This window comes from Limanda limanda, chromosome 13 (assembly GCF_963576545.1).
Source record: "Limanda limanda chromosome 13, fLimLim1.1, whole genome shotgun sequence".
Lineage (NCBI taxonomy): Eukaryota > Metazoa > Chordata > Actinopteri > Pleuronectiformes > Pleuronectidae > Limanda > Limanda limanda.
Genome location: NC_083648.1, coordinates 14,441,169 through 14,469,103, shown reverse-complemented (window position 1 = coordinate 14,469,103; position 27,935 = coordinate 14,441,169). Strand labels below are relative to the sequence as shown.

The 27,935-nt window shown below is 43.2% G+C and overlaps 4 protein-coding genes across 5 annotated transcripts; 2 read left to right on the top strand and 2 right to left on the bottom strand.

Annotated features, from left to right (window-relative positions):
• The first annotated feature begins 38 nt into the window (after nucleotides 1–38).
• On the top strand, nucleotides 39–8,160 carry LOC133017908 (cullin-3-like). The gene is made up of 16 exons (XM_061084157.1): nucleotides 39–259; nucleotides 2,165–2,362; nucleotides 2,711–2,824; nucleotides 4,172–4,332; nucleotides 4,448–4,562; nucleotides 4,649–4,877; nucleotides 4,966–5,111; nucleotides 5,205–5,381; nucleotides 5,478–5,648; nucleotides 5,798–5,905; nucleotides 6,071–6,195; nucleotides 6,279–6,375; nucleotides 6,471–6,605; nucleotides 6,721–6,907; nucleotides 7,327–7,472; nucleotides 7,583–8,160. Exons 1-16 carry the CDS (start codon nucleotides 200–202, stop codon nucleotides 7,712–7,714), a joined length of 2,301 nt encoding a protein of 766 aa, XP_060940140.1. The 5' UTR covers nucleotides 39–199; the 3' UTR covers nucleotides 7,715–8,160.
• Nucleotides 8,161–8,255: 95 nt separating this feature from the next.
• On the bottom strand, nucleotides 8,256–12,833 carry LOC133017909 (dehydrogenase/reductase SDR family member 12-like). Of its 2 annotated transcripts, none has more exons than XM_061084159.1 (10): nucleotides 12,765–12,833; nucleotides 12,269–12,398; nucleotides 12,045–12,127; nucleotides 11,140–11,235; nucleotides 10,959–11,040; nucleotides 10,827–10,888; nucleotides 10,579–10,683; nucleotides 10,375–10,465; nucleotides 9,129–9,266; nucleotides 8,256–9,000 (listed from the first exon to the last, which is right to left on the bottom strand). In XM_061084159.1, the coding sequence occupies exons 1-10, from the start codon at nucleotides 12,822–12,824 to the stop codon at nucleotides 8,816–8,818; spliced, it is 1,032 nt and encodes a 343-aa protein (XP_060940142.1). In that variant the 5' UTR covers nucleotides 12,825–12,833; the 3' UTR covers nucleotides 8,256–8,815. The 2 variants fall into 2 exon arrangements, with proteins under 2 accessions (XP_060940142.1, XP_060940141.1); XM_061084158.1 differs by having other exon boundaries at nucleotides 12,269–12,402; nucleotides 12,769–12,824.
• Nucleotides 12,834–13,185: 352 nt separating this feature from the next.
• ap1s3b (adaptor related protein complex 1 subunit sigma 3b) lies at nucleotides 13,186–18,083 on the top strand. The gene is made up of 5 exons (XM_061084016.1): nucleotides 13,186–13,324; nucleotides 14,969–15,147; nucleotides 15,284–15,392; nucleotides 16,361–16,498; nucleotides 17,451–18,083. Exons 1-5 carry the CDS (start codon nucleotides 13,322–13,324, stop codon nucleotides 17,484–17,486), a joined length of 465 nt encoding a protein of 154 aa, XP_060939999.1. The 5' UTR covers nucleotides 13,186–13,321; the 3' UTR covers nucleotides 17,487–18,083.
• A 1,101-nt stretch (nucleotides 18,084–19,184) lies between these two features.
• scg2b (secretogranin II b) lies at nucleotides 19,185–21,005 on the bottom strand. Its single transcript, XM_061085153.1, has one exon. The coding sequence runs from the start codon at nucleotides 21,003–21,005 to the stop codon at nucleotides 19,185–19,187; it is 1,821 nt and encodes a 606-aa protein (XP_060941136.1).
• Between the last annotated feature and the right edge of the window lie 6,930 nt (nucleotides 21,006–27,935).

The window sequence follows — 27,935 nt, the reverse complement described above, 5'->3', positions numbered from 1 at the left end:
AAACACCCACCGGGACGAGGGCGAAGCGAGCGAGTGACAACAACAACAACACCGCCGCGGACTCCCTGACACGACCCGCTGCCCCAAGGGGAGGTCACCGGGTTCCCCTGCCGCTTCCCCGGCACAGGAAGCGATCACCAGCAGCTGCCTTTCATGTAGTCTTCAAATCGCCACAAACCAAAAGTCGTCCGAAGTCACCATGTCCAACCTCATAGGCGGCACCAAGAAGGACACCAAGATGAGGATACGAGCCTTCCCTGTGAGTATTCCACCGGCCGAATGTGAGCCTGGAGCACCGGGGGCTGACAGGGTTCCATGCTAGCACTAGCATCTGCGCGCTAGCTAGCTGGCGAATCCAGATAAAAACATGTCACTGTCGAATGAAATCTGCTACTAGCTTAACAGATAACCGGAAGCATATGAGCCATGTTGTTTATATGATCCATTTGACGTGTGTGAGGTTATCGTTTAGTCGTCGTCCGACGTGAGCTAATGTTAACATTTGTAGGAAAACTTCTCCAGTTAGAGACGAGCACAGACAGTAGCTAGCTGGGTAGCAGGCCTGGGTGTTAGCGTACTTGACGTTAGCCAAGTTCCAGTCGCTGTGCAAGTATCATTACAGCGATGATAGCCCTGATCTGTGCTGGTGATCTGTGTTTTATTACAGCGGGGCTTTGACTCCAGCTGTTATAGATGACAAATGACACAACGGCTTGTTAGCCACGGAGCTAACGCACCTTCAGCCCAACTCGAGACCATAGTAAACATGCCTAGGGTAACTCGAGAAGTTAATGGACATGCCATTCCCAGGACCAAGATATCACAGTGCCACCTCCATCTGCAGATTATTGGGCTGATTTACAATTGCTCATGCCAGATCAGGAGTGTGTGGATATTGGGTAATCTTAATCTCCTAGCCCTTGCAACACCCTTCATAGACAAATGTGTTTTCCCATGCTGGGTGTCAGATCAACAGTTAAATCCTCTCTCAAATGTTGGGTTTACATGCCAGTGCAATACCAGCCACCGAAACAATAATCAAGGTCTGTTTCACTGCAATTAGAAAATGTAATTCTAGGACGAATGTGATTTAAGCCTGTCACACCTCTATTATTTGTTCATACCTACTGGCACAAGCTCAATTCAAAACTTCGCAGAATTGAATCTATAATTTCCACAATGCATGGGATCACACTGACATTTTCACAGAAATTCACCCACGTGGTTTCAAAAACATGGATTTTCACTCTTGCTTTTAAAATAAAATTGAGGGTAGTGGAAGGTGAACTGTGATTAAAAGTGTTTCATATACAGTCGGATATTTGAGCACATCAAAGTTAGTAATGAGTTAGACACACTTCACGACTACTTTCATTCTTTCTGTGCTCTGTCCATCTTAACAGGTAGAATGTGAGAGTTGTTAATACCCAGAGACCAAATGTCTCATATCAATGACCTTAACTGCATTTTATCCATCATCATAGACTCTCAGCTAAGTTATTTGTGGCTGGCATGTTTACTTACCTGTTTGTTTGTATCCTTGTCTTTGTAAAGTTTTTTTAGTGAAGTGTGCTAAATATGATGTCATCTCTCAGAGGTTCAGGTCACATTGATTTCTGTAGTATATTTATAGCCAAACTATCAGTATTTTGCCAAATATTACACTGCCAAATTTGGTTTCATGCTCGATGCGGAACGCACATTGTAACTTTGCTTTGCCTCAATTTACAGCTGCAGTTACCAAGCCAAACGCAAAATAAACAATACCATGTGTAGCTGTATTTGACCTCTTCATTGCTATGAGATTGGTTTGTTATTGCCCCTTTTTTACCAGATAATTGAAAAAAATAATAGTATTTCAAATAAGAGATATCTTGTTGCAGTTCATATGCCTGCAAATATAAAATAGTGATTTGATAATAGCTTTATGATAACCAAGCGTGCAGAGCCTGTGCTCCTACACAGAGATACTTGATCATTTTCTATTACATGCTTGAAAAATGATCTTGACAGCAGTCAGAGTAATCCAGGTGTCACCGGATGTCTGTATTGAAACAAGTATTTGTGTTCTTGGCAGCCTGGACATCACTGTACTCATTGACTTCTAGCATGTGGAAGTAATGCATAATAATAAACACACTTTCATCTGTCTGCTCCTTCTTAGATGACGATGGATGAGAAGTATGTGAACAACATCTGGGACCTTCTAAAGAATGCCATCCAGGAGATCCAGAGAAAGAACAACAGTGGGCTAAGCTTCGAAGAGCTGTACAGGAATGCCTACACCATGGTGCTCCACAAGCATGGCGAGAAGCTCTACACAGGCCTGAGGGAGGTCGTCACTGAGCACCTCATCAACAAAGTAAATAGATACTTCTCTAATGCTGTTCTTTTTATGGATAAGTTACAGAACTTTAAATAAATGTTATGTAAGAAAAAGAAAAACAACAAGACAATTGTGACCATTCATTATTGATAAAACAAATAACGCTGTCCATTGAAGGCAAACATACATTTTGAAATATTAACAGTGATGCACAGTAGGATGTTTTATATTGGTAACAACTTTATACATCCTTTTTATTGGCAAGCATTACAAGTTGACTGTGAGTGACCTAGGGTTATCGCATTTACTTACAATTAGGTTTCTCACAATCATCTCCTCATCATTGTCCTCCATTGACCTGATCTGATGTGCTTGTGTTTTCAGGTTCGGGAAGATGTCCTTAACTCTTTAAATAATAACTTTCTGCAAACACTGAATCAGGCCTGGAATGACCATCAAACGGCCATGGTTATGATCAGAGACATCCTCATGTACATGGTGGGTATGCCTCATCTTTTGTCTTACTGATCAAATAGTATAGTAGTTATAGATTAGTAACAGTCCTCTCCACCACTATGCAGTGAAAGGTCTTTTTTAATTTACTGTCAAAAAGAACAAATTAGGAGTTTTAGCTTCCCCTCATGGGTTGCTTGGCATTGTAAATGTAGTATGGGGCTCATCTCTGTTAAAACACACTTCTGTGCTGTAAAAGAGTAGTGATCATTTTGACCAGCCTTGGTCAATTTTGAGCTTCTTTTATTGATGTTATTTGTTTAGTTGGAAAACTGGCAGGACTAGTTGAGTTACTTTAGCCCACAACCAGTCCTAAGGGTTTACCAGGTCGTGTGCAAGTAAGTGAGCCTTTGAGATAGAAACTAGTGTAGGTTAAACAATGGCCCAGTAATTGCAGAGAGGACCCAGCTCCCCTGGAGTTGTTTTGTTAAACGGTCTCCTTTTTCCTGTCCTGCTTTAACCCCGGACAGTTCGGCTTTCTGTTGTTAAACTAGTGCAGACTCGCAACCTGCAGCTGTTGTTACCAGGCTGCTGACCGCTAGTGAACAGAGAGACAGATGCAGCAAGTGGGACTTTATTGTTCTCAAAGTTTCCTCTCATGGACTCAGGAGGCATTTATTTATTTTTCTAGTAGAGGTGTGGTCATGCATAGATTTTGATGTGCTAATCATTAATTTAATAGGGCAGGGAGCCCTGTGTACCTGTTGTATTTCGTATACATTAATTTAACTTGTTATTACTGTACTTAGGAAAAACTGAGAGGAATCAGAACGCCAAACCCCATAAGCTTTAAAAAGAGGCTTTTCTTCTAAATGAGCAGGAATACAAATCAGCGCTCTTTTTCACAAACTTCAAAAGATTTGGAAGTTTGTTGTTTAAGTAATAACCAGCTGTAACTTGGCATTGGGTAATATTTCTCATTATGGACTAATGTTTGTAATATCAATTCTGGTCACTGAGTAGTTTGGTAAATATTTTATAACCCATGCTCAAATCAATATTTATGCCATCTTAAAGGGGTGCATGTCATAACCTTATGTTTAATAGGAATAATTCCAACATTCTATAATGATCAGCAGGATATTATAGTGTAGAATACAAGCTTTTTTGATAGTTTGCCCTGCATAAATATAATACTCTTTACAGTGAAAAGAATACAAATAACTTAGATAGTGTTACTTGTAGTATTCATACGGTAGCTTTTAAATCTCTCTACCTACACACATTTATATGAATTTAATTGAGTCAGATTTAATCAGATTTAGGCCATGGTACGTATTTCTATGCATACAGTGTCTGATGTCCTTTTCCCACCATGCTCTCATCTCCCAGGACCGAGTCTATGTTCAACAGAACAATGTGGAGAACGTGTACAACCTTGGCCTCATCATATTCAGGGACCAGGTGGTTCGCTACGGCTGCATTCGAGACCACCTGCGACAGACGTTACTGGACATGATCGCACGTGAGAGGAAGGGAGAGGTTGTCGATAGGTACGCAGTTCAAAAGAGAGCAAAAACTCTCCAGGATACCTCAGATGTTTTTTAATATATTTAATTGTTATTTTTATGATTGCTAATATGGAGTTTGTACATCCATTCATTACAGGGGTGCCATCAGAAATGCCTGCCAGATGCTAATGATTCTGGGCTTGGATGGCAGGTCTGTATATGAGGAGGACTTTGAGGGCCCTTTCTTAGATATGTCAGCTGAATTCTTCCAGGTGAGTCTGTCGCATGTTTTTGTGACTCCTTTGTTTCTATTGAGAGTCTTTTGTAATTAAACAACATATCATATCTGTTTTTTCAGATGGAGAGCCAAAAGTTCCTTGCTGAAAACAGTGCCAGTGTCTACATAAAGAAGGTAGAGGCCAGAATCAATGAAGAAATTGAGCGAGTCATGCACTGCTTGGACAAGTCTACAGAAGAGCCCATTGTCAAGGTGGTGGAACGGGAGCTAATTTCTAAACACATGAAGACAATTGTAGAGATGGAAAACTCGGGCCTCGTCCATATGCTCAAGAATGGAAAAACAGACGGTAAAAGCTTTGTTTTGTGGTTTGTTTTTGCCTTTCTCTTGCATCTTCATCTGGTTTCTCATTGATTTTCCCACTGTATCCCTCTCAGACCTGGCATGCATGTACAAGCTGTTTACTCGCGTGCCAAACGGTCTGAAAACAATGTGTGAGTGTATGAGCTCTTACTTGAGGGAGCAAGGCAAAGCTCTGGTGTCAGAAGAGGGAGAGGGCAAGAACCCTGTCGACTATATACAGGTATGTTGATTGAACAATGAGTCCAAAACAGTTGCTTTTTTATTGTCAGATGACAAAGATCATATCAGTTTTCTGTCATTTTCTCCTCACCAGGGCCTGTTAGACCTGAAGACACGATTTGACCGTTTCCTCCTCGAGTCATTCAACAATGACAGACTCTTCAAACAAACCATAGCTGGCGACTTTGAGTATTTCCTCAATCTCAATTCTCGCTCTCCAGAGTATCTATCACTCTTCATCGACGATAAGCTCAAGAAAGGAGTCAAAGGGGTATGTGACATTCAACGATTTTCTTTTTACGCCATGGGTTAGGGTTTTGTGTCTGGTATGTTGCTCACTTTTCCCCCTCCTGTCTTCTTTGACCAGTTAACAGAACAGGAGGTGGAGTCCATCCTTGACAAGGCCATGGTGTTGTTTAGGTTCATGCAGGAGAAGGATGTGTTTGAAAGATACTATAAGCAGCACCTGGGTCGCAGGCTCCTCAGCAACAAGAGTGTCTCAGACGACTCAGAGAAGAACATGATCTCTAAACTAAAGGTAAAAGGATGAGAAGCTTTTGGATGCACTTTATATGCACATCACTTGTACTGTTCCTCATTATATTGCCCTCTCTCTGCTCATAAAGCCCTGTCGAAATACCTGTCGGCAGTTTCAAATGACTGCTCTCTGTCTTTTTCCTCTCGCAGACAGAATGTGGCTGTCAGTTCACCTCAAAACTTGAAGGAATGTTCAGAGACATGAGCATCTCCAACACCACCATGGATGAGTTCAGGCAACACATACAAACCACGTCGGTAAGGCAGTCGGGCTCAGTGACAATCTTTCTAAACAGGGCACAGGTCAAAAAAAAACATTTAACATGACGCTATTAAGTAATTGAGTCTTAACTCGTTAGCACAGAATGTTACAGAAAGAGAACTAGTTGTTTTATGTGTAACCTTCATGCTTCTCTCTCTCAGGCGTCTTTAAGTGGTGTGGACCTCATCGTTAGAGTCCTCACTACCGGCTACTGGCCCACACAGTCTGCAACCCCAAAATGCACCATCTCCCCTGCTCCTAGACACGCATTTGAAGTCTTTAGAAGGTAATACTCCTTTAAGTACACACATGTTTAATACTACACACACTGGGGGCTCAATATTATTTGATCCTGTCTTTGTTTTTCAGGTTTTACCTCGCTAAGCACAGTGGCAGGCAGCTTACACTGCAGCACCACATGGGCGGGGCAGACCTCAACGCAACTTTTTACGGAGCTGTTAAAAAGGTAGAAGCAAAATACTGCAGTAATGCTTGGTATTATTATTATCAAAATGCATTGGTTATCATCAAAGTGCACCTTCCTTTCCTCTTCAATTGCAGGAGGATGGTTCCGAAGTGGGTGTGGGAGGTGCCCAGGTGACGGGCTCAAACACCCGCAAGCACATACTGCAGGTTTCCACCTTCCAGATGACTATCCTCATGCTCTTCAACAACAGGGAAAAGTGCACTTTCGAGGTGGGGGGGCACAGTGAAGCACCTTTATCTGGCTATCATCTCTGTCGTTCTACATGACAGAGTTTAAATCCATCCTTCTTTACAACCTTTTCCCTGCTTCTGTCCTCGTCTGTAGGAGATCCAGCAGGAGACTGATATCCCTGAGCGGGAGCTGGTGCGGGCGTTGCAGTCTCTGGCCTGTGGGAAACCCACACAGAGGGTTCTCACCAAGGAGCCAAAGTCCAAGGAGATTGAAAACGGACACGTGTTTACAGTCAATGATCAGTTTACTTCCAAACTGCACAGAGTCAAAATACAGACAGGTGGGCAAAAGCATTCTGGACAACAAATTCTATAGAGAGCTGAAGTCTCAGCTACTGTCCACAACTGTCTGTGGCACAAGGTGTTTCTGGTTTGAGGGTTTCATTTCTGGACATCGGAAACCTGATAATGTGGATTTCTTTCTTTCATTACTACTTTGTCGTAAGATTTGGTCATCCTGCCATTTTAACAAATATAAGTATGTGATAATTATATAAGCATTTTATAACTAAAGTTTCAATAGCTTGTGTACAGTATTAAATGCACATTTAGTTCAAAGACTACTTTAGAGTAATATATCAGTGATTAAGACGCAGAGATACGTGGGAGTAAGACGGAACTGCTAATATAAAACAGCACATTGAAGGTTTGTCCCCTTTCTTCCTCAAACCTCATCTCATCTCTGTTTTTCACTTTCCAGTTGCTGCTAAACAAGGAGAATCAGACCCCGAAAGGAAAGAGACACGGCAGAAAGTGGACGATGACAGGAAGCATGAGATAGAGGCAGCCATTGTCCGAATCATGAAGTCCAGGAAGAAGATGCAGCACAATGTCCTGGTGGCGGAGGTAAGCTACGCACATGATCATATGAAGTTGGGTCTGTTAAGCTTTGATTTTCCATCTTGTCCTGTTTAAGTGCTGCCTTGTTCTTACATGTTTCAACTTTGTGTGTTCAGGTGACTCAACAGCTCCGATCACGTTTTCTCCCCAGTCCTGTGGTTATCAAGAAGCGTATAGAAGGACTCATAGAAAGAGAATACTTGGCGAGGACGCCAGAGGATCGTAAAGTGTACACCTATGTTGCATAGAAGAGAAACTGTGGATTTGAGGAGAAAGAGACTGGAAGGGGGGGAATGGGATTTGTTTTTCTTTGGACTGTTGTTACGCATGGACTGGAATTTTTTTTTCAAGTTAAGTCTGGGAACCCGATTCTTCGTTCTGCTCAAAAACCCAGTAAACAAACACAAAATGTTGGCACAGGAAAAATCCGTCAGCTCACCCTAGATGATTTTTAAATCGGGCCCAGTCTTCTCAATCCCTGTGAGTTTTATCAAGGATGGATCCAGCTTCAAGCTTTTCACTGTTTTACCCTTGTAGAGATAAAACTTGCAAAGAATCCCTTGGGAAAATGTGAATGCACCACATTATTTTTTTGTTTCAATACTGTATAAATAAATCAAATATGAAAAACAGCAAATTTGGATTGTTAAAATAAAAACAATGAGTATTGATGCTCTGTAGTCTCCCTCAGAAAGGCTTTGCTCACCTTCTGCATTTGTCACATTTGAATCCAAAACAGGGTTTGTAAATTTGTCTCCCAAATAACTCACAACACTGAAATTTGCTCTTCTCAAAATGATTTATTACATCAAGAAATGTGTTTCAGGCCCGAAACGGCTCTTTGTCAGGATTCAGATATTTTACATGGTGTTGATGACAGTGATTTTTCACATTGCATCTATTAGACTCTGCTTTTAATGTTTCATTGTAATTATTTCATGCCAATTTGTAACAACTTCGTCAGTGCTATAAAGGAGATTGTGCAGATTGGCTTCCACAAACAATTTCAACAAACACCAGTGACACCTGCAGTGTATGCTCCGAGAACGGTGAGTCAGAAATCAAAATCCAGCAAATTGCATTTTATCATCTACAGGCTCACTTATCACACACATGTAACTTGTTATTTTCAAGAAATTACTGATTAAATGAATAGTCTATAACTTCCCGTGCTAATACAGAGCAGTTAACAGTTCAAATCAGGTGACACTGAGCCACCTGTCTGTAGTGTGAAAAAGCATAATTAGAAAGCACATTGAACTATACATGATAAATGTCACATTTTCCAGTATCTGATCTCATTGTTAGTAATAATTTTAAGTGATATAGTGCAACAGATGCAGTTGAATTCAGACGACTTGAGGAGTGGTAATTGTGGAGGGGTTCAGGGAACCGTCAGGGAGCTGAGGCTCTGGATCTGGTAGGGACTGAGCAGCTCTGGACAGAGTCTCCAGCTGAGTCATGAAACTCTGAACCTTGTCAGGAGAACTGTGAGTCCAGGCCAGAGGCAGGTGGGCAGCGATGGGTTTACGATCTGAAACACAAACTATGTCAGATGATGACCGAATTTACAGAGTGTATATGTATATATACCCTCTACGTATACATACATACCAATACACCTTGGATAGTCAGAGTTAGACATATTTCCCTGCAGCTCACCTTGAAAGAGCAGCCCGCTGCATGTTCTGGCTGCAGCTCGAGACAAGGCCAACCATACAACAGTGTCCGCTCCTTGCTCTACGCTGCGCAGCCTCTGCCCCATCATCTGGTGGAACTGAGGCATCGACGTGGAAACAGCTGGAGACATTTTTTAGAAAAATCAGCAGTGAAGCAGATGTATCTGTTTCCACTAGATAGAATAACTGGTCCAAGTAAAAGTGTCAATACCAGACAGTAATTATATAATATGTAATATATATATATATATATATAACAGTTTTTTTAGATTCTGGTGCTAACTTAACTGTTTATTGTTATAATCAAATTATTAAGTCATAGCAGCTTTTAGAATATGGTCATTGTGAAATATATTTTTCAAGCCAATCAAATAATTCATTGATCATGTAGCAGAGAACAAGTCATGTTATATGAGCTTTTTTTTTACAGTTAAAAATGTAACAAATAAATGGACTTTATAATTAATGACAAACTATCTGTATCTCCGTTTGCATCTGAGATAAGTTTACTAAAAACGTGTTTCTTGCATCACTACCAGCAGATTGATTGGAAACATCCCAGTGCAAAGCTTGTGACTGTTTTTGTTTAAAGAACATCACTTTTTAAAGAACAATAGCAATAGACAAAGAAAGAGAAGAGAAAACAATTGCAGCAAGTGAAGAGTGCAGAAGCAAAATGAATGAAAAGCATTGGAGCAATGCAAGACATGCATACAGGGTTTATACACACCAGTCAGGAAATACATGTTTACACTGTGATAGAGCCATTCCATAATGATGTCATTTGTACCACATCATGATGAATGATGAGCTCTATATTGTATCTCTAAAGAAAAGAAAAATCTGTAACATGTATTCTCTTGAGAGTCTCGGAGGCAGCTGGAGCCAATCACAGCTGAAATTTGGGTAAACACACAACCTACAGTCAGTTTAGAGTCTTCGGTCAACCTAACCCCAATCTGCATGTCTTTGGACAGTTGGAGGAAGCTGGAGAACATGCAAACTCCATTCAGCAAGAAACCAGCTGAACCGGAATTCAAACCGGAAATATTTATACCACTTGATCACAATTCATTTTAGATTTGACCTATATAAGTGTTTGCTTGTGTCCCTAGTCCTGTAAGGAGCAGAGATACCAAGTCCACATATGTACCTATATTTAAATAGTTTGTACACACAGACGGAGGCAAAAACAATACTCTGCTCCCACCTGGGTGTTAAGTTAGTACCTGGTGTGTCCACCCAGCCTGGGTGCATCACAGAGAAGTGAATGGTTGGGTTGGTTACAGCCCACTGTTGTGTCAGCACCACCTGCTGTCTCTGAAAAGAAACAACACATTCCCATCGCTGATATTATTTCTAGATTGGGTGACATCCGAGGTCACATAATTTTTTTAAAGCCTCCAAATCTTGATCACATTTTCCGCTCTGACCTTATTCTGGGAGTAGACCATGACGCCATCAAAGTATCCCGTCTCTGACTGCAAGTCATCCGCCCGGAGCTTCTGGACCAACATGCCTCCCGAGGACACAGTGATCTAACAGGCAGAGAGGAGAGGCCACAGTGTGCTGAGACAACAGCCCCTTCACAGCAGACAACAGCTTCCTTGTGCTGACCACATGATGCACTTCAACACTCGGCCTGTGTGTGTACTGTAACTGTGTGTAAATGTGTTCACACCACTCTTGGGTCCCGGCTCTTCTGTAGGAGTGGTATGAGGCTCTGAGTGAGGATGTAAACCCCTGGAGAGATGGAGACAAGCTTTAGTGCTGATTACACCGGTGCATTCTGACCATCAGGATCATGTCTCACCCATAGTGTTGGTGGCAAAGTTTTTCTCCAGTCCCTCAGCGTTTGCCTCTCTCTTGTGCATCATGCAGCCTGCGTTATTGATCTGCCACCACAAAGTGAAAAGTAACTAAGAGAAAACATATCAGTCTAAATCTGGATTAGATGGGTTAAAAGATTTGTGATGAGGATTGGGGACACGTACCAACACGTTCAACGATGAATACTGCTTCTTGAAGGCCTCTGCAAACGCCCACACTTTGTGTGTCTCTGACATGTCCACAACATGGATGTGTACCTCCTAGGACACCCAATTAACAGTCTGTCTCAAAATGCATGTGATATATATTAAAATGTTTCCCGTCGATTCCATGTTCAAAGCAGCACCGGCTCCACAGATAGATAACATTCCAACGAAAACAGTCTTGGTACATTGCCAAAGGTCCAGACGATCCAATCCAGTAACATAATCAGTCCAAAACACACTATTACATCAAAGAATAGCCACAGTCAGCTGTTGCGTAATCTCAGCGCAGCCAGCATCGAGATGTAAACAACATGAAAGATGTTTATTTGTATAAATTTAAAACCATATGACCGGTTTTGCCTCTTTTATATAAAAGTATGATTTTGAGTGTAAAAGTAGTCTTTTTAGCCTAGTTGGTTACAATAGTTCCAAATGGCCTTTGTGGAAAACACCTAGACATGCCCTTAGGAAAAAATCTGTGAAATATTCATTTTCTGTGGTATTGTTATTAAATTTGAACCACGGCTAGTCAAGGCTTCATGCTGGGGTCCCAGTGTGTTTTCCAGCTCATAAGTCCCAGCTAGAGTCATCTGCAGGCATCTGTTTAACAAAAAATATTCAGGTGAAAATAAAAACCTTCTACTTCACTGTGTTCCAACTGCTATTACTCAATGTCAGTAGCACTTAGACTGATTCTGACTGTTGGGGGGGAAAGTTCAGAATGTTACCTTTCAAAGAGACCAAGATCATGCATGTACTCCAAATGGTTCACGAACAGCTTTCAATTTACTTTCGGTACTCCTCAGACAGGCATTTTAGGCGAATCTCACCCGCTGCTTAAGAGGCTACCAAACAACCCTCACCGTATTCCCAGACTCATTGACGATGTCCAACCTGGCGTCCTCTGCTTTCTGTTTGTTCCTGCACACCATGTGCACGGTCCCACCTGGAAAGATAACCCATGGCTTCAATACTGTTCACGGAAAAATGAAAACAAAGTGTTGTGTGGACTCAAACACTTCTCCCACCCCTCCATTTCTCTATGAACTATCCCTGTAATTCTCCATGAGCATGTGTGGGCCTTTACCTCTCTTGGCTATTGCCATGGCTGTCTCTCTGCCGATCCCACTGTTGGCCCCGGTGACCATGAAGGAGCGTCCCACCACAGATACGTCCAGCTGCTGGGGCTGGAAGTCCTTGGATGCTGCCTCATACCCCTTCCTGAAGACACACACAGACACAGGAAAACACACAAATCCAAGAGGGGAGCAGTGAAATCCCAACTTTGACACATTTTTAGCTGGGCGATGCTAGTGTCATCCTCATGACTCAATGAAACGGTTGTGTTACTGTACATAAAGGCTGGTTTGTGTGCTGATGTGTGCCATACAGCGACCAGACATTTGATAATTCCTCTGTTTTGCCGCCTTTACACTCACAAACATGACATTAAATACAAGTTTGCACACAGTGAACTTCACATTTAGACAATCCAAAGGCTGGACTGGCCCTACAGAGACTAAACAGTGAAACACAAAGCATCTCCCTGACAGCATCTCTCTCTAAGTGACTGTTCTCAGCACTGACCTGGTGTAGTGGTGGACTCCGTTCAGAAACCAGATGGCATTCCTGTACACAGACATGTTATCAGAGTGAACCAGTGGGGGGGAAAGTGCTCAGACTTATCGGTGCTGGTGAGGCACTGTGACAGATCAGTGTCACATGAAGCAGGGAGGCAGGGGAGAGGGGGCCACCTGCTGCCCCCTAGCGGCCTCGAGTGGCAACAACACCTCCAACACTCAAAAGTGTTTTCAAAAGTTCTGGGGTGTTAGTTTTCATTCATTAAAAATGCCTCAAGCCCTCACGTGGTTGATCTATGAGCGCTGGGATGGGCTGGCGCGTGTTACAGGACCGACTGGTTGTGACCAATCCAGGTGGTTGTTTGATTTGGTGACGGGTCCTACAGGCACCGCTCCCCGGGAGGGAGGGCGGAGTTAACCCAACCTCTGCTGGTGCCTGGAGAGTGAACGATGTCGAGTCCGGACCCTTCGACCCTTTCCTGAGGGTTAAACACTGGATTTTAATTAGTTTTTATAATATTTTTTACCGTCGCGTAGGGGTTTGAAGTGCGACGTCAACAATGGTGAGTAGTGGTTTCGTGTTCGATGCTGTTTCGTGTTCACCTGGTTCACACCTGGTGCAGCTCGCCCTCAGGTGGCTGCACCTCCGCTCCGCTTCCGGTTCACCTCGGGCCTGCTGCCTCTCTCCAGGCGGATCCACAGCAGCTGGGTTTGGGTTCTACTGAGTTTCTGTTATTCTATGATCATCCACTTGCACCCCCCCCAAGTCGGAAGTGAGGTGTTCGATCCCCCCCCCCCCCCCCCACCCCCCTCGGAAGAACAGGTTCAGTCAGTCTCCGTCGAGAGGAGCAGTTCAGCCATGTCCATGATTTGCCTGCTGCCTCTGACACAGGGAGATAAGTGTTAAAACACTGGCTGCTTTTCTGAAGTGTAATGTGTTCCCTTCCAACATTCCTCCTGTTGTGTCTTTTTGTTTTTATTTGACCTTTTATTTAACCAGGAAGTTCCCTCTCCGACATATGATATCTCCTCTGCAGGACCACACAATCAGACTGAAACACAATACACCGATTTAGTTACACTGCACGTATTTAGAAACTTAAAGGAATCGGTGGCTAAATCTGATTTTAATATACTTTTAATGTGCAACAATTGAAAGAGGTTCATGTGCTTTGGATTTGCAAGATGTATGATAATTATTGTTATATTTGTACAATAATCTCAGACTTTTCACAGTGTATGATCTCAAATGCCAAAATTCTTACAATGTGGGATCATCATCATTTTCAGCGTATTAAAATATGGGTCTTGGTTTACGAATGCTTGTTTATCCATTTCGACCTTGCATCAGTTTTTTTAGAAACATAAGCAACTGTGAACATATAAAAACAAACATGTATATCCTCATTTTGTTAAGAGCAAATGCTGTAAGTGGTTACAAAGTTAAAGAATAACATCATGTCCCCAGCAAGACAAAAAAATGAGCTATATCCTGTTTATTATGATCTAAAAATAGTTTTGTAAAGTAATCATGCACTTAAGAGGCTATTTGAGCACATGAAGAGATTTACAGATCAATTAAAATAACAACCTTATTTATTTAAAAGATTATGCACAGATATTCAAGATGTGCCATTTTTATTTATACACCACAAACTTACACATTTCTGAAGATGCAACACAGAAATCATCAAACCAATCTAGATAAGGACAAATGTCACAGAGTGAAAACCCTGACTCACTGCCTCATACCAGCCTCTCTTACGTGAACAATGAGAGGAAGGTGAAATGAAACAGTGTGGCAGTTTGGTTTTGGGCTGATGGAAAGTTAATGTCCATCTTGTGTAGCCAAATGTATTTCCAATGCTAGGAAGCATATTCTGCAAACATCTGTCACCCAACTCCTTAACTCTCTTGAAGATTGTGAAAAAGGAAACTTCCGTCCACCTCTTCCTCGACCAGTTGTTGACCCTCGTCTCTTTTTCCCCTTTGTGTGTCAGTGGAGTTACTATTTAATGAGCCATGACAGCAGCAAGTCACAGGTTTGACCCTTGGATGTGTGAGTGTGTGTGTGTTTTAGAGGGTAGTTAATGTCCTACCGAATGACTGCGTGTGTAGACTGTGTATTTACTCATACAAGTCACCCCCACAGTCCTTGCATGTATAATGACTGCCCCTCTGATCCCTGTGTGTGTCTGTGTCGTTAGATGCGCTTCCTGCTGCTCTTCAGTCGCCAGGGGAAGCTGCGTCTGCAGAAGTGGTTCACCACCGTTTCAGAGCGAGAGAAGAGGAAGATCATCAGGGACATGACCACCATGGTGTTGGCACGGCAACCCCGCTCCTGTAACTTCCTACACTGGAAAGACCTCAAAATCATTTACAAGAGGTGGAATGCCGCCTCCGCATGTTTGTTTAAATGACTGTCAATCAATGGCTTAGCCAGCAGCCGTCTTTGTTTCACCTGCTGTGTAATAGGTTTCTCCACTGATACCAGTTTGTAATAATGTCACCTTCTCCCTCAGGTATGCAAGCTTGTATTTCTGCTTGGCCATAGACAATGATGAGAATGAGCTGCTAGCCCTGGAGGTTATTCATCGTTATGTGGAGCTGCTGGACAAGTACTTTGGCAATGTATTTCACAGCGTTTCACAATATTTTACTCAATATGCAACTGTACTCTCTGGTAGCAACGCCATGCAACTTGACTGAGCAACAGCGCCCTCTGCAGCCACACATGGTCATCAGCTATTTTGGCCTCCCTGTCCTCACGATCCCCTTTTTCCTGAACCAGAAGAGCTCCTGCTGTACCAAATTCTGCTCAGATTTCATGATATTTTAAGTTTCCTCAAAAAATATTGGAGATACACTCTTCCTACTGACTTCTACACTGAAAATAAGAACATTGTTCGTCCACCTTAAAAGATTATTTTAGTTGTTAAAAAACAAATGATTTAGGTTTGACTGCTCCGCAAAGGAGGGTTTTCTTTGTGTCTGTGCTTGTATGCAGGGATATGCAAAACTATTCAAATGATTTCCTTGACATTTTGTGGAGGGTTAGGGCGTGATCAAAGGATGAACCTGTTTTGTTGCAGATCCAGGAATCTTTTTACTTTCTTTAAAATTGCGATATACAGTGTTATACCATTGATTTCTCAGAGAAGAATTAATGGATCTTGATAATAAGGGAAAAGTTGCGGGGACTGATATTTATGTGTGTGTGCAATTCGGTGCAGATCCAAATAAAAATCAACTTGAAGTTAACAAGTTATATTTACACAATTTTACAGTTTAATTTGAAAGAACTTCAATCATTTGTGTGTTAATAATTGTAGTATTTATTTTTCAATGTAAGTCTATGTGACTGATCTACAGTTCGGCATAACTCCTGAACATGCAGTGCCCAATTCTGATTTAAGATGCGACTATCAGACTAAAACAGGTGTTCAGGGTGAGGTGAAGTTGCATAGTGTTGCTTTAACGGTGCCTTAAATCAAGGGCATATTACTGGAAACATATCAATCATTTTAAATCTGACAATTTCCATATGTATGTTGTATCGTTTAACTAACCGGCATATCCGCCTTCATACTTCCTCTCAGGTGTGTGAGCTGGACTTAATCTTTAACTTTGAGAAGGCCTATTTTATCCTGGATGAGTTCCTAATTGGCGGTGAGATACAAGAAACCTCCAAACAGATTGTGAATCGCAGTATCGAAGCCTCGGACATGCTACAGGAGGTGAGTTGCTGCGACACACACGCAAACACTCAGGAACAACACAGGGCGTGGCTTGCATCTGTGGTGTGACCGTGCAACGTGTGTCGCATGGATCAGAATCATTAAAGGAATAGTGACATGATTTGGAATTCAGTTTAGGGGTGATTATATATTTTCCTAGATCTCGGCTGTGGGGTAATTAGAAAGCTTCAGTTGAAATTGATTTTCCTTGTAATTTACCGAACATCAACATTTACCACAAATGCTGCATCAAGCTCCATCATGAGAACTTGTCTCTATTTGTGTGTGTGAGCTTACCAGCAAGTAGTCTGTGTCAAAAGAAGATCAATTAACAGTGGTGCTGCCGAGTCCCTGGTGTGTCTTTGTTCTTTTCATAGCTAACAGGCTCTGAATATTAGCTGTTGCACCTTTTTTGAAAAGATTTGTGTTTGTGCTGCTGGTTTCCCTCCCTTCTGTCTGTGCTTGTGTGTGCATGTGTATCTCTCCCTCTCTCTCTCTCCCTCTGCCCGTGTTATGGCGAGTGAGAGACAGATCTCCCTGGAACGTGGCGTAGGTTTTAAAACAAGTTTTTGACTAATTCTACCCGTTCTCCCTGTAGAGTCCCTGGCTTTGTGTGATGTAGTTTCACTGGGTGTGTCGTTCTGTTGTTCTGAGTAGCGCTGACTAACACTTGTAACCTAGTGTTGGATTATGTGCAGTATAGCCTCCCATTCATTGTGACCATTATCGCTTCAGGATGACAGCAGTGAGTGGTTTGAGGTGGAGCTGTTTGGATCTCCTTGAATATGGACAGAAAGGTTAGATGTGCTTGTGTTAGTCATCTATCGTTTGTTGGTGTGCTCAGCACTTTATGACAGGTGATTATATACATGTGCCAGTGAATATTAATTGTATCATAATGCATTTCAAAGAGGCTAATGACTAATTATTCCTGTTTCTGCATTTTTTCTAGACCATGGAGGAGTATATGAGCAAACCTGCATTTTAAATCATGGAAAAGGGACATAAATGGGGGAGGAACACAGGAACCAAGTGTACTGTACACAAGTCCAAGAAGTTTTTGAATATGGAAATCTGGATCAGCTTTGATTCTACTGCACATTTTCAAAGGGAAAATTTGCCGTCTAGAATGTCTGCTCCTGCTCTAAGCACCGCGGCAATATAACTTGATTTGAGAGTAAGTGTGTTTGTTCATAGTAATGCATTCAAGTGAAGGAAGGGGTTTGGGAGTAAAGCTTTTTTTATTAAAAAGTGAATGAAGTAGTAATACAGGTCCAGGGATATTGGATATCTTTGTTCCAAAAACTCTATGTGGACTGTTTGCGTGAAAATGTTGCAGAATTTCTGTGAAGTTAAAAATAACAAATTTATATTAGCAAATAACAAATTATGAATTAAAGTAATTATATGTTTCAGATTGTTTTTACTCTATATAAAATATTATTAATGTGTGGGATCATTGGTGTTGAAAAGGAGCAGCTGCTCGTGTGGGTGTGAACGTCACTGTTTTTCATGATGTGAAATGTATGATATTGGAGCTTATGAGTAAAATATGTATTTTGATAAAACAGTCTGCTTTGATTAATCATTTTCTATTTGATTTATTTCATATCAAAGGATTCCACCTTAATAAATGAGTGTTGATGAAACCAAGCCAAAGATCAACTTGATTAAAAGTGTTGATCCCCAAAACTATTTTCCCAGCTTCCTCTGATAAACCGGTCTATGTTGGGATTAAAAAAAAATTGTTTTAATAAGGCAACACAACTCAGCAAGGAGAAAAATAATACCGCTGATGCTTTATTCATCTGTTATTCATCACACATTATTGAACATGTACAAAATGGTTTAAAAATGAGCATACAGAGCACAACCACTGGTAGGCCAACGATACAGAGCTTCGCAGTATGAAAGGATTGGAAGGCAGGCGACGGTCTCATATTTAGACTTGGAAATAATTATCCATAATAGTAGTAACATTACATCCACTAACCCTGAATATAGAACGAGTCACGACCCTGCTCGATTTCAGCCCGGCACGCTGTCCTATAAGAAAAACATATTCCTATTGTACCCATGCCATTATACTGTATACACTTTGTGTTCTTAAAGGCCCAGTCAGCAATATACTTTATAATTTACATGTATATTCACATATGTATTCGTATAGTTTGACATGAAAAATAAGCTTTTTTTTTACCATCACTCAGCTGATTATAGTTGAAAATATAGGCCTGCTTACAAACACCATTAATGTCAACAAACTTTGAACAACATCACAAAACCTCTATAATTTTTGTTTTAATATAAGTGTATTCATTGGCAAATTCTGAGTAACAACAGGTTTACATCCCATCAAGGTGTTTAGAGGAAAACCTCTGGGCACGGATTGCACCTTTAATATCCTCTCTCTATAATGATAATATTTCTAAAATATTCTTGCAGCAAGTAGGGACTAGTATTTTTTTTCTTTCAAAAAACTGTGTTGGACCTGTACGATTGCTATAGTTGATTTCCATTAGGGGTGACATTAGTCATACCAGCTATAGTTTCATATAATATAAATGTTTGTAAACTAGATCACGTCCACCAAACTTTTATTTTTGAGACAGTATAAATACTATATTCATAATTTCGTGCGTCTTGCAGGGTTGGGGGAGTGGGGGTGGGGTGGGGGGGGATCGGGCTACATCCCTGCCACTGTCATTTCACGGTGCCCTCCTTCCTCTTCGCTCACGGTCTGTGGAGCCGAGGTCTTGGCCGGTGTCTCCTCTTTCCCCTGCACCTCCGTGGGCATCACCCTCTCCTCCGTGGCCACCTCGCTCTCCCTCTTGGCCACCGGCCTCAGCGCACTGTCCGCTTGGCCCAGGTAGTCCTTCATGGCGCGCTCGTACAGCTCGTAGGGGAACTGGCCCTTCAGCTGCGCCTGGGTGTCCCGCTTGGAGATGCTGCTGCTGGGGTACTCCGTGAGGATCTTGGCCGCCAGGTAGGTCGTCACCTCGTCCTCCACGTCGCCGCCCTCATCATCGTCCTCCTCTTCATCATGGGCACCGCCGGACTGGCGCTTCAGGGGCATCTTGTTGAGCTCGGATAGAAACAGGTTTTCCCTGCGTCCGGCGGCAGAAGGGATTTTGACCGGACCTGAACTCGCAGGGGGTTTGGACACCAGTGGGATTCTGTCCGCGGAGGGAGAGGTCTTCATGGGTCTCTGCACAACGGGATACTCGTTGCTGATGGTCTCCACTCCGATGATGTCTAGAAAGTCCTCCCTGTCCATGTCCTCGACGGGGGGCTTGCTCTTGACGGGCAGTCTGCGGCTGTAGTACCTGATCTTGGGGGTCTGGCTGGTGGTGTAGCGCACCTGGGCTGGGCGGTCGCGGTGCAGCTTCCTGAGCTCCTGAGTGAGCAGCATGTCGATGAGGTCCTGGGGGGGGACGTGGAGCTTCAGGGACAGCTCCAGCAGCTCCTTCACCGTCCGGGGATCCACGATGGAGGGGCGGATCAGTCTCTTTCTCTGCTCCCCGGTGTTGTCCCTCTTCTGGGACTGGTCGCTCATCTCCAGGACCTTCAACAGGTAGTAATCGACCAGCTTGGTGTCGTCCTCAGCCCCCTCTTGGTTCTGGTTGGCCCGGCGTTGCATCTCATCCCTCTCGGCTTCCTCCTGCTCACCGAGCGCCCGTGCCATCTCTTCGTGGCTGCCGTTGACCATCTCCTCCGTCTCCTCCCTCTCCTCCACGGGCACCCACTCCTCTCCTCCGGCCACGTCCTCGTATGCCGGGCTCCTCAGGCTGAACCCGTCCTCCTCCTCTTCCTCGTCGTCCCCGAACAGGTCTCTCTTCTGGGCGCCGAACGTGGGCATCCTCCCGAGCTCTTCGAAGATGGAGCGCAGATTGGCGAGACTCTGGGGGGTGTACTGCTCGTCCAGGTCCTCCGTGGCGCGCTTTGACGCGTCCGTGTTCTCCTCGTCCTCAAACATCAGCGGGTACTTCTTGTGGGGTCTGGGGAAATTGCTGAATTCAGACGGTGGGCTCTGGGGGACCTCGGTCTCTTTGGTGCGGTGCCTGTGCGTTCGGCGGTCGTTCCTGGGCGCGGACGCGGGGCTGAGCTTCGCCTCCCTCCCGGCCTGGTCCTGCAGAGACTTGAGCAGAGCTTTCATCAGCTGCTCGGCGGTGATGTCCTGCCTCTGCGCGCCGGGAGCAGGCTGCCGATCCCCGGGACTCTCGTCCTGCTGCGCGGCGAGCTGGAGCAGGATCTTGAACTTGTCCACCTCGTCGTAATCCGCGGGCTCGGCTCGGTCCCCGTTCCTCTGCTTCAGGCTCTCAATGTACTCCAGGGCTTTCATCATGTCTGGGCTGGGCGGGTAGGCAGCCGGCTGCCCGTCACTCTCCCCGCCTCGGAGCCTGAAGTGGCGGGGGAGAGACGCAGCCTGCACGGCGCATCCGTGGAGGAGGAAGGCGAGCAGGACCACGGCTCCCCCCGCGGGCAACTTGTGGTGGAAATGCAGCATTATAGGCGATTTGTTACCTGGAAATCAAGAGAGAATGAATTATTAGCGAAGCAGCGGGGAAAACAAAACAAAGCAAAACCAACAGGATGTGCATATTTCTATAAATGTTTCCTTTTTACCAAAACGATCTTGCTCTAAAGCATAAGCGTGAAGGAGTCTGTTTTGATCCAAGCTCTGTGTGCCTGTCGGGGACTTACGCTGTGCAAATTGAATGATACGATGCTGATGCGTGTGGAGACACATTCACATCACTGGATGAGTCACTCCCCGCGTTGTTATGGGCAACCTCAGCATCCGATTTCCTCTTAACAACATAAGCCATCATTAAAAAAAAATATTATCTCTCCATTGCCCTTTATTTCACCATAGCAACAACACGACTCTATGTAAACGCCAATTGTTGATGTGTTTCAACACAATGAGCAGCCCCGTGTCAAGAGTCGAGACCTGCGAAGATGGTGAAAAAAAACAACAACACCCCCTTCCTATCGAATACATTGGGAGAAGCAGTTTATTTGAAATAAAATAAAAATAACTAGAAGCTTTCAAATGAAATGTGCGTCTTACCTTTGGAAATGAAGCTCAGACAGTGGTGAGGGTTAATAGCATCTCCTCCGGAGCGGTGCAGGTCTCTTCTGTTTTCAGCACTTGGACAGCTCCCCTCGTTTTATGAGGAGACACCTGACCACCGCGTCATCACACAACACACGCAATAGCCCGCTCCTGAAAAAAAGGATCCATATAAATGATTCAGGTTTATGATATGCTATATGGCAGTATTTAAAAATAGCCTCCTCCACGCAGTCTGTTGCACATCGGCACCGCTCAGTAGAAAGTGTTCTGACCGGAGAGACGTGTAATAGTCGCAGGACCCAGTTGATATGTTTATGTGAATGATCTCCGGGGCATTTCAACTCCTTAACTTGCTTCAGCAGAATTAAAAGGAATACATATTCTTTCTGAGCATCAGTGAGGTTCTAGTTTAATGAGATGCAACTTGATTTAAGAAAAGTCCCATAATAATGTGCTAAAGTAAGTATTCGCTTTTCTCACTGTGGGGTTGTGAATGAGCATCTCCAGCCATCTGAGTGTTAAACAGTGGGAAGCGTTCACCATCACTTCCACCGTCACTTGTCGTCGCCATGGCACCGAAAGAGTTAACCCCCGTAGCGATGACTCACAGGCTCAAACCACCAAGGAGCTGCTGTCGCAGTTCACTACTCTCTCTCTCTCTCTCTCTCTCTCTCTCTCTCTCTCTCTCTCTCTCTCTCATTCATTCTCTCTTCTCTCCCCCCCCACCCCGCTGCTGACAGTGACGGTGATAGACACCCTCCTGTCGGCTGGGGGCCACAGCTCCAGCATTCTGCATCTTGACAAAGATAGTGTGGCAACCTGCCCATTAAAAAAGGGCGGTGGCAAAGTTAGAGCTCCGAAGCCTATACTACTAATTAAGTGCTTATTTTTAATGTCATCCAGCAAACCACAGGGGTTATGTTTATAAATGCAACCATCATATAGGTCTGATTTTGACTTTTGACTTTTTCATTGAACCATCTCACCACGTAGCGTACGGATGTGGACCACCTCAGGCAATGATGCGGCATCTCTGGCCTTCTTGTGGCCTAAAGTGTGAAATTGCTGAAATAGAAACATTGATACCAGCAGCGGATCAATAATTTTTTAGGGGCCATAAAGGAGACACGATTGAAAACAGGGGCCACTCCTGATTCATTCCGTGTTGACTGTTAGCTCTATAGCGTTGAGCAAAGCTTCACGTCATTTTATATATATTCTGCCAGTGTCGCCCAGAAAAAACTGATATAAAAAACGCTCTATCGCATATGCCTTCTAAACTATTCCTCTTGGGGAAACAAATGGTAAATGGACTGTATTTAAAAAGCACTTTTTTATACTCAAAGCAATTTACAGTTCAAGACACCGCTCCACGCACATATTCATCATACGTTGTGTGTGCAGCGCTTTCACAAACCATTCACACATTGCCGGCACAGAGGAGCTGGAGATCAAACTGCTGACCCACTAAACTGCTGACCCACTCTTGCTTCTGAGCACCTATAAATCAAAGCAGTAATTTGCACACATATAATGGATCCTTAGTACATCAACTAATTTTCAGCACAATGCTTTAAAAGTAACCAACATATTGAAATGAAATTGAATAACGTACATTCCACTTCTCCTGTTCAATGCTTTCCCTGCTCCAGTCTTTGTTTCTGTCTACAGCCTTTGTGCCTATTCAGCTGCATTAGGAAGGTTTTACCCTCACTGATGCTCAAGCAGCTTCAAGTCACCTCCATACCATCTAAAGTGATTTAACTATTCCACTCAATGCCCTCTGACATCCCATATAAGTGCTCTTCCATTTTAGACCTGCTCTGCTCTAATTGCATCCTATATGATCCTTATTTAGTCCGTGTTGTGATCCTTTCACGTCCATTAAACTGGTAAAAGAAAAACCTTCTGCACCTGGTGCGTCATCATCGCTAAAAAGACTTTAGCAACGTTGGAGTTGCTTTTTACTTGAATGTATATACCACTAGATGCCTGCTTTCTGCAGAGAGCCTCCTGACGGTAAAAGCAACACATCCATCTGCCTGCATGCTGCTGTGCGCTGGCTTGTTTAAGTTCCCATCAATGTGCGTGTGTGTGTGTCTGCACAAAAAATAGAAAGAAAATGGGGGAAAAAACTGAATGGGAGGACCAATAGAGAGGAGGGGGATGTGGTTTGTACGATGTGTTGTATAATCACACAGCGTCACTCCTCTGACATCACATCTATCCATTCAGAAAACAGCCTCCTCCACCCTGAGCAGCAGCAGCTCCAGAGGTCATGGCTGCCCGCACGCTGTAGCATCAATCATTTAAAGGTTACATTCCCATTAAGATACCGATAATAGAATATGCTCATTATCCGCTTTCAATTTTATCCAAAATGAACAAGCTCTCAGAGGCTGCATGGAGACGAACGCAGACGTTCAGCTCATTTAATTGGCTGAGCAATGACAGATGTAATGTCACACTTGTGGGGACTCAATGGCGGATGTGATAAATATTTGATACAGTGAATCAAAGCTGAGACACAATATTTTAGAAGAGAATATCTGTCCAGATTCAAAGCCATTTTATTGTCGGGAGGTTGTGTCTATTTACAGGACACAGGTTTACGTTTTTTTTCTTTCAGACAGTCAGCCTGAAATGTGCCTTTTTTTTTACCACATTGTGCAGGAGCTAAAAATAACTTCTCATATGGTTGATATGATGTGTGTGAGTTAGTCACGATGCAACACAACAAAGAAAAAAAACGACTTTGTCGAGGGACACAGGTTTTATTCAAACCCAACCATCAGTATCAAAGCTATTGATCAATTTGGAAAAAGTCTCAGTGGATAAAAGTATATATAGTGTGTATGTTTAATAGATAGATATGAACTGTCTATTTGTTTGTGTAACTGTTGTTGTGTTCCTCCCCTTGAGAGCGAGATGATGGCGTTGAATGATGGATCAGAGGTTTCAAAAAATCAACTCCCAGCAGGTTCCTGGTGGCAGAAGATCCACTGAATGATTCCTGCCTCCAGGGCTTGTGATGTGCTGTCTGTGGGCATCGTTCCATACGGACCCACGTTGTTACTATGGACGATAAGAAAACTCTCCACTAAACAGCACTGCTGCATCCTCTCTCTTCCTCAATCTCTTTTCCTCTATTGATCAGAATTGCAGCATGGACGGAGGAAAATCCTATTTAATTAGATCAAGAGTCCTTAGTGCCACTCTCATTGGCTTTGTCTTCTGGTTTTCATTACTTTGAGACTTTCTCTATCTCCATCTGTCTATATGCAAATTTGCTTCATTCTTGCAAAATACAAAAGTAATTTGTTGGCAACGATATTGATGTTACTGTTGGATGCATAGTGTTATATACTGATCTGCTCCTTATCCTCCCCAATTAATTATCTGTTGCACATTCAGGAAACGGTTTGTTGTTGTCTTGCAGTGGTTATCCCCCAAAAAAGAGCAGGATAGGGGAGCTCTACTGCTCAAAATGTGGTGACAAACCTCAGGTAGCAAACACATGTACATCTGCAGGGAGGGTCCAAGCACTTGACGCAACTTCAACCCAAAGTTTATCGTTTGAGTCAATCCAAAGGGATCCAGGTCCCATTGAACAACTGCTAAGACAGCAGGTTTAATGGGTCATGTCACAATTTGTATTTGTGACATGCAAAGAGATATAAGGTCAAACATGCAATGAAATGTGTGTGGGTGCTTTGTTACTGAGCAGACATACCAAGGGATCAAAACAACATAAAGAGATGAGATTGAAAAACAGAGTAAGGGATTAATAGTGCAAGGAAAATCATTAAGAAAATATCTATCTATCTATATTTCCAAACACTATCAACTTTTCAGGATAAAGCAGTCAAAAGTGTAGGTATGGTTCTTTGCATTGAATTTGTATGAATTTTGAACTACATGGCAAAAATAAACAGTGTACTGTTTATATGATCAAAAAGACTCCTGATCCACAGAGATATTCCTCCATCCTCCATTATCTTACTCTCTCCAGTCAACTTAAAGCACAAATAATATTTGAAATCAAATTCTGGGATATTATTAGTTGCTCTTTCCCCAAATCTCACCTCTATGGTTGAAATAGCTTTAAAATTGAGTGACTCGAAAGGTTTCAGCTGTGATTTTATTTTCCTCTCTGTCTCTCCACCATCTCTCATATCGCTGCATTCTATCTACATAGTGTCTCCCACCTCCTCCATCTGTCTGTAAACCTACAGCAGTCAATTGGAACACTGCTGCTGTTTACCCACATGTCGATCAAAGCTGTGGGGAGAGGACTGATATCAGCTCAGCCGTGGCCAGTATGCGTCACTACGGCAAAAAACGCACACGCCCTTTTGTTCACACACAAACACACACACACTGAGAGCGTCACAAAGCTGCATCTCAAGGAGTTCATATCTTTTGTGTGTGTTCAGGATTCTTGCTCTAATGCTTTAATTTTCAGCTCAAGGACCTGCGATTGAACCAAGAGCCAGGGTTGCAGAATCGCAAACACTAAATCACCTCAGCCTTGGATTTTGTCTAGAGAAAAACAGCATTCAAAGATGGTGCAGCGTCATTGGAGGTGAACAAACACTGTGAGAGAGAGAGAGAACGGTGGAAGGGAAACGTGGTTATTCTTCTCCTCCACTGTTTCTATCTTCCTTCTATAGTCTTCACCTCTTCACCCCCATCAGCCCGTCATGAGGTGGGGGAAGAGAACGGCACGCCCGTTGTCATGGCTCACCTTCTCCTCAACCGTCTCCGTGGTGACGCCGCCTCATTGTCTCTCATCTCCCACCCTCCTCTCTTCCCACTTGGTTGTCGTCCTCCTCTTCTCCTCGTTTAAACGTTTCATTTCTTTAGCCAGTTTATTGCCTCGGTGGCTTGCATTCATTACTCCTTCTCCTCTATTGTAGCCATCCTGCTCATCCCTCCCTTTGCTCCAATTACTGTGGCCAAAGTGTGGTCCCTTGTCTTCAAGAGGCAGGTGGTTTCAGCGAAGAACAGAGATGGGGGGGGGGATTACAGCCCAGATGTGTTGTCGGAGCCATTAGGACAGAGGAGTAGACATATAAGGGGAGGAAACGAGCCGTCTGAGAGAGGAAAACTGAAGGAGAGTATGAGAGGAATGAAGGTGGAGATTCTGTGCACAGGCACTTGCTTTTTGAAAAGGGCAGACGTCCAGGTAACGCCTCGGGAACGCAGCCGAGCAGTGAGAGTGGATTTAATACCTCTGCACTAATGAGCTGAGCCTCCATTCCACCTCGGCTAATGGTCATCTTCAGAGAGGCTGGAAATCGTTCAATCCAAACAAACTCAAGTGTAGAAATGATATACAGATGCGTCATATCATTAAATGCAGGCTTCTTTATAGCTTTTTTCAGGATAGGTCAGATATATTTAGAAGTATTGTTATTTGAGACAGTAGAGGGATATGAAATCAAATCAAATTAAATGAGATGCGATGTGATAAGACAGCAGCAGATAGGGTTAGTCTTAAAGAAATAGAAAAGAGAACGTCTGAATATAGAATAAAATAGGCACTGACATAAAATAAAAGACTGAATTAAATAAAAATGTAGAAAATATGTACATAATATACACTTTTCACTACAGACTGAATTTGTTGAGTATGCCACAGGAATATTGCACAAGTATATGTACACTGTACCTGGGCTTTGTGTATAAGAATGATTTAAATAAACATACATATATACCTATATAGACCGTTATCAGTATGTTGGCAGGTATACATAATTTGTTTTATGGATATGTGTATATATCAATGGCTATAATATTCCAGTAGTATACTAAAACATATTGTTTAACTTAAAAAATATAAGCAAGAGGAATACCAGGACATGCATACAGACCGGGGGATTTTGCAGTTCATTGTCTAAACACCTTTTGATGAGCATGCAGCACGCCACACGCTTTTCAATTGCTCCTGAAGTTCTGCTCCTGAGCTTTGTTTTTAAAATTCTAAACCAGCTCTCTCTACAATGAAGTCTCCATTTACCCGTTCGCCTCCACTATCGCTGCACTCATTTTCTGTCTCTCCTGAACCTCTCCTCCATCTCAGCCTCACCTAACCTCCATCTCCCCCCCTTCATTTATTATTATTATTATCATCTTCACCATCCTCCCATCCCCTCAGTTCTTTTTTACCCTGTACTTATTAATGGCTGGCAAGTGTTCACCTTCAGCTACTGACTCATTCCTTTTCAAACCGCCGGTGCTGTGTGCGTGTGTGTGTGTGTGTGTGTGTGTGTGTGTGTGTGTGTGTGTGTGTGCTCGTCTCCCCTCCCTCACAGATCATATTAGTGTCTACGGTGTAAGGGAGGGCGGCGTGAC

Bases quoted from the DNA above. Each gene is read 5' to 3' on its own strand.
- LOC133017908 (XM_061084157.1), top strand. From the start codon at position 200: ATGTCCAACCTCATAGGCGGCACCAAGAAGGACACCAAGATGAGGATA. The intron at 260-2,164 runs GTGAGTATTCCA...GCTCCTTCTTAG, and splicing joins TGAGGATACGAGCCTTCCCT to ATGACGATGGATGAGAAGTA. The intron at 5,382-5,477 runs GTATGTGACATT...TTCTTTGACCAG, and splicing joins TCAAGAAAGGAGTCAAAGGG to TTAACAGAACAGGAGGTGGA.
- LOC133017909 (XM_061084159.1), bottom strand. From the start codon at position 12,824: ATGTCTGTGTACAGGAATGCCATCTGGTTTCTGAACGGAGTCCACCAC. The intron at 12,128-12,268 runs GTAAAGGCCCAC...TTATCTTTCCAG, and splicing joins CATGGCAATAGCCAAGAGAG to GTGGGACCGTGCACATGGTG. The intron at 11,041-11,139 runs GTACGTGTCCCC...TTGTGGTGGCAG, and splicing joins ATTCATCGTTGAACGTGTTG to ATCAATAACGCAGGCTGCAT.
- ap1s3b (XM_061084016.1), top strand. The intron at 15,148-15,283 runs GTGGAATGCCGC...CTTCTCCCTCAG, and splicing joins CTCAAAATCATTTACAAGAG to GTATGCAAGCTTGTATTTCT. The intron at 15,393-16,360 runs GTATTTCACAGC...ACTTCCTCTCAG, and splicing joins TGGACAAGTACTTTGGCAAT to GTGTGTGAGCTGGACTTAAT.
- scg2b (XM_061085153.1), bottom strand. From the start codon at position 21,005: ATGCTGCATTTCCACCACAAGTTGCCCGCGGGGGGAGCCGTGGTCCTG.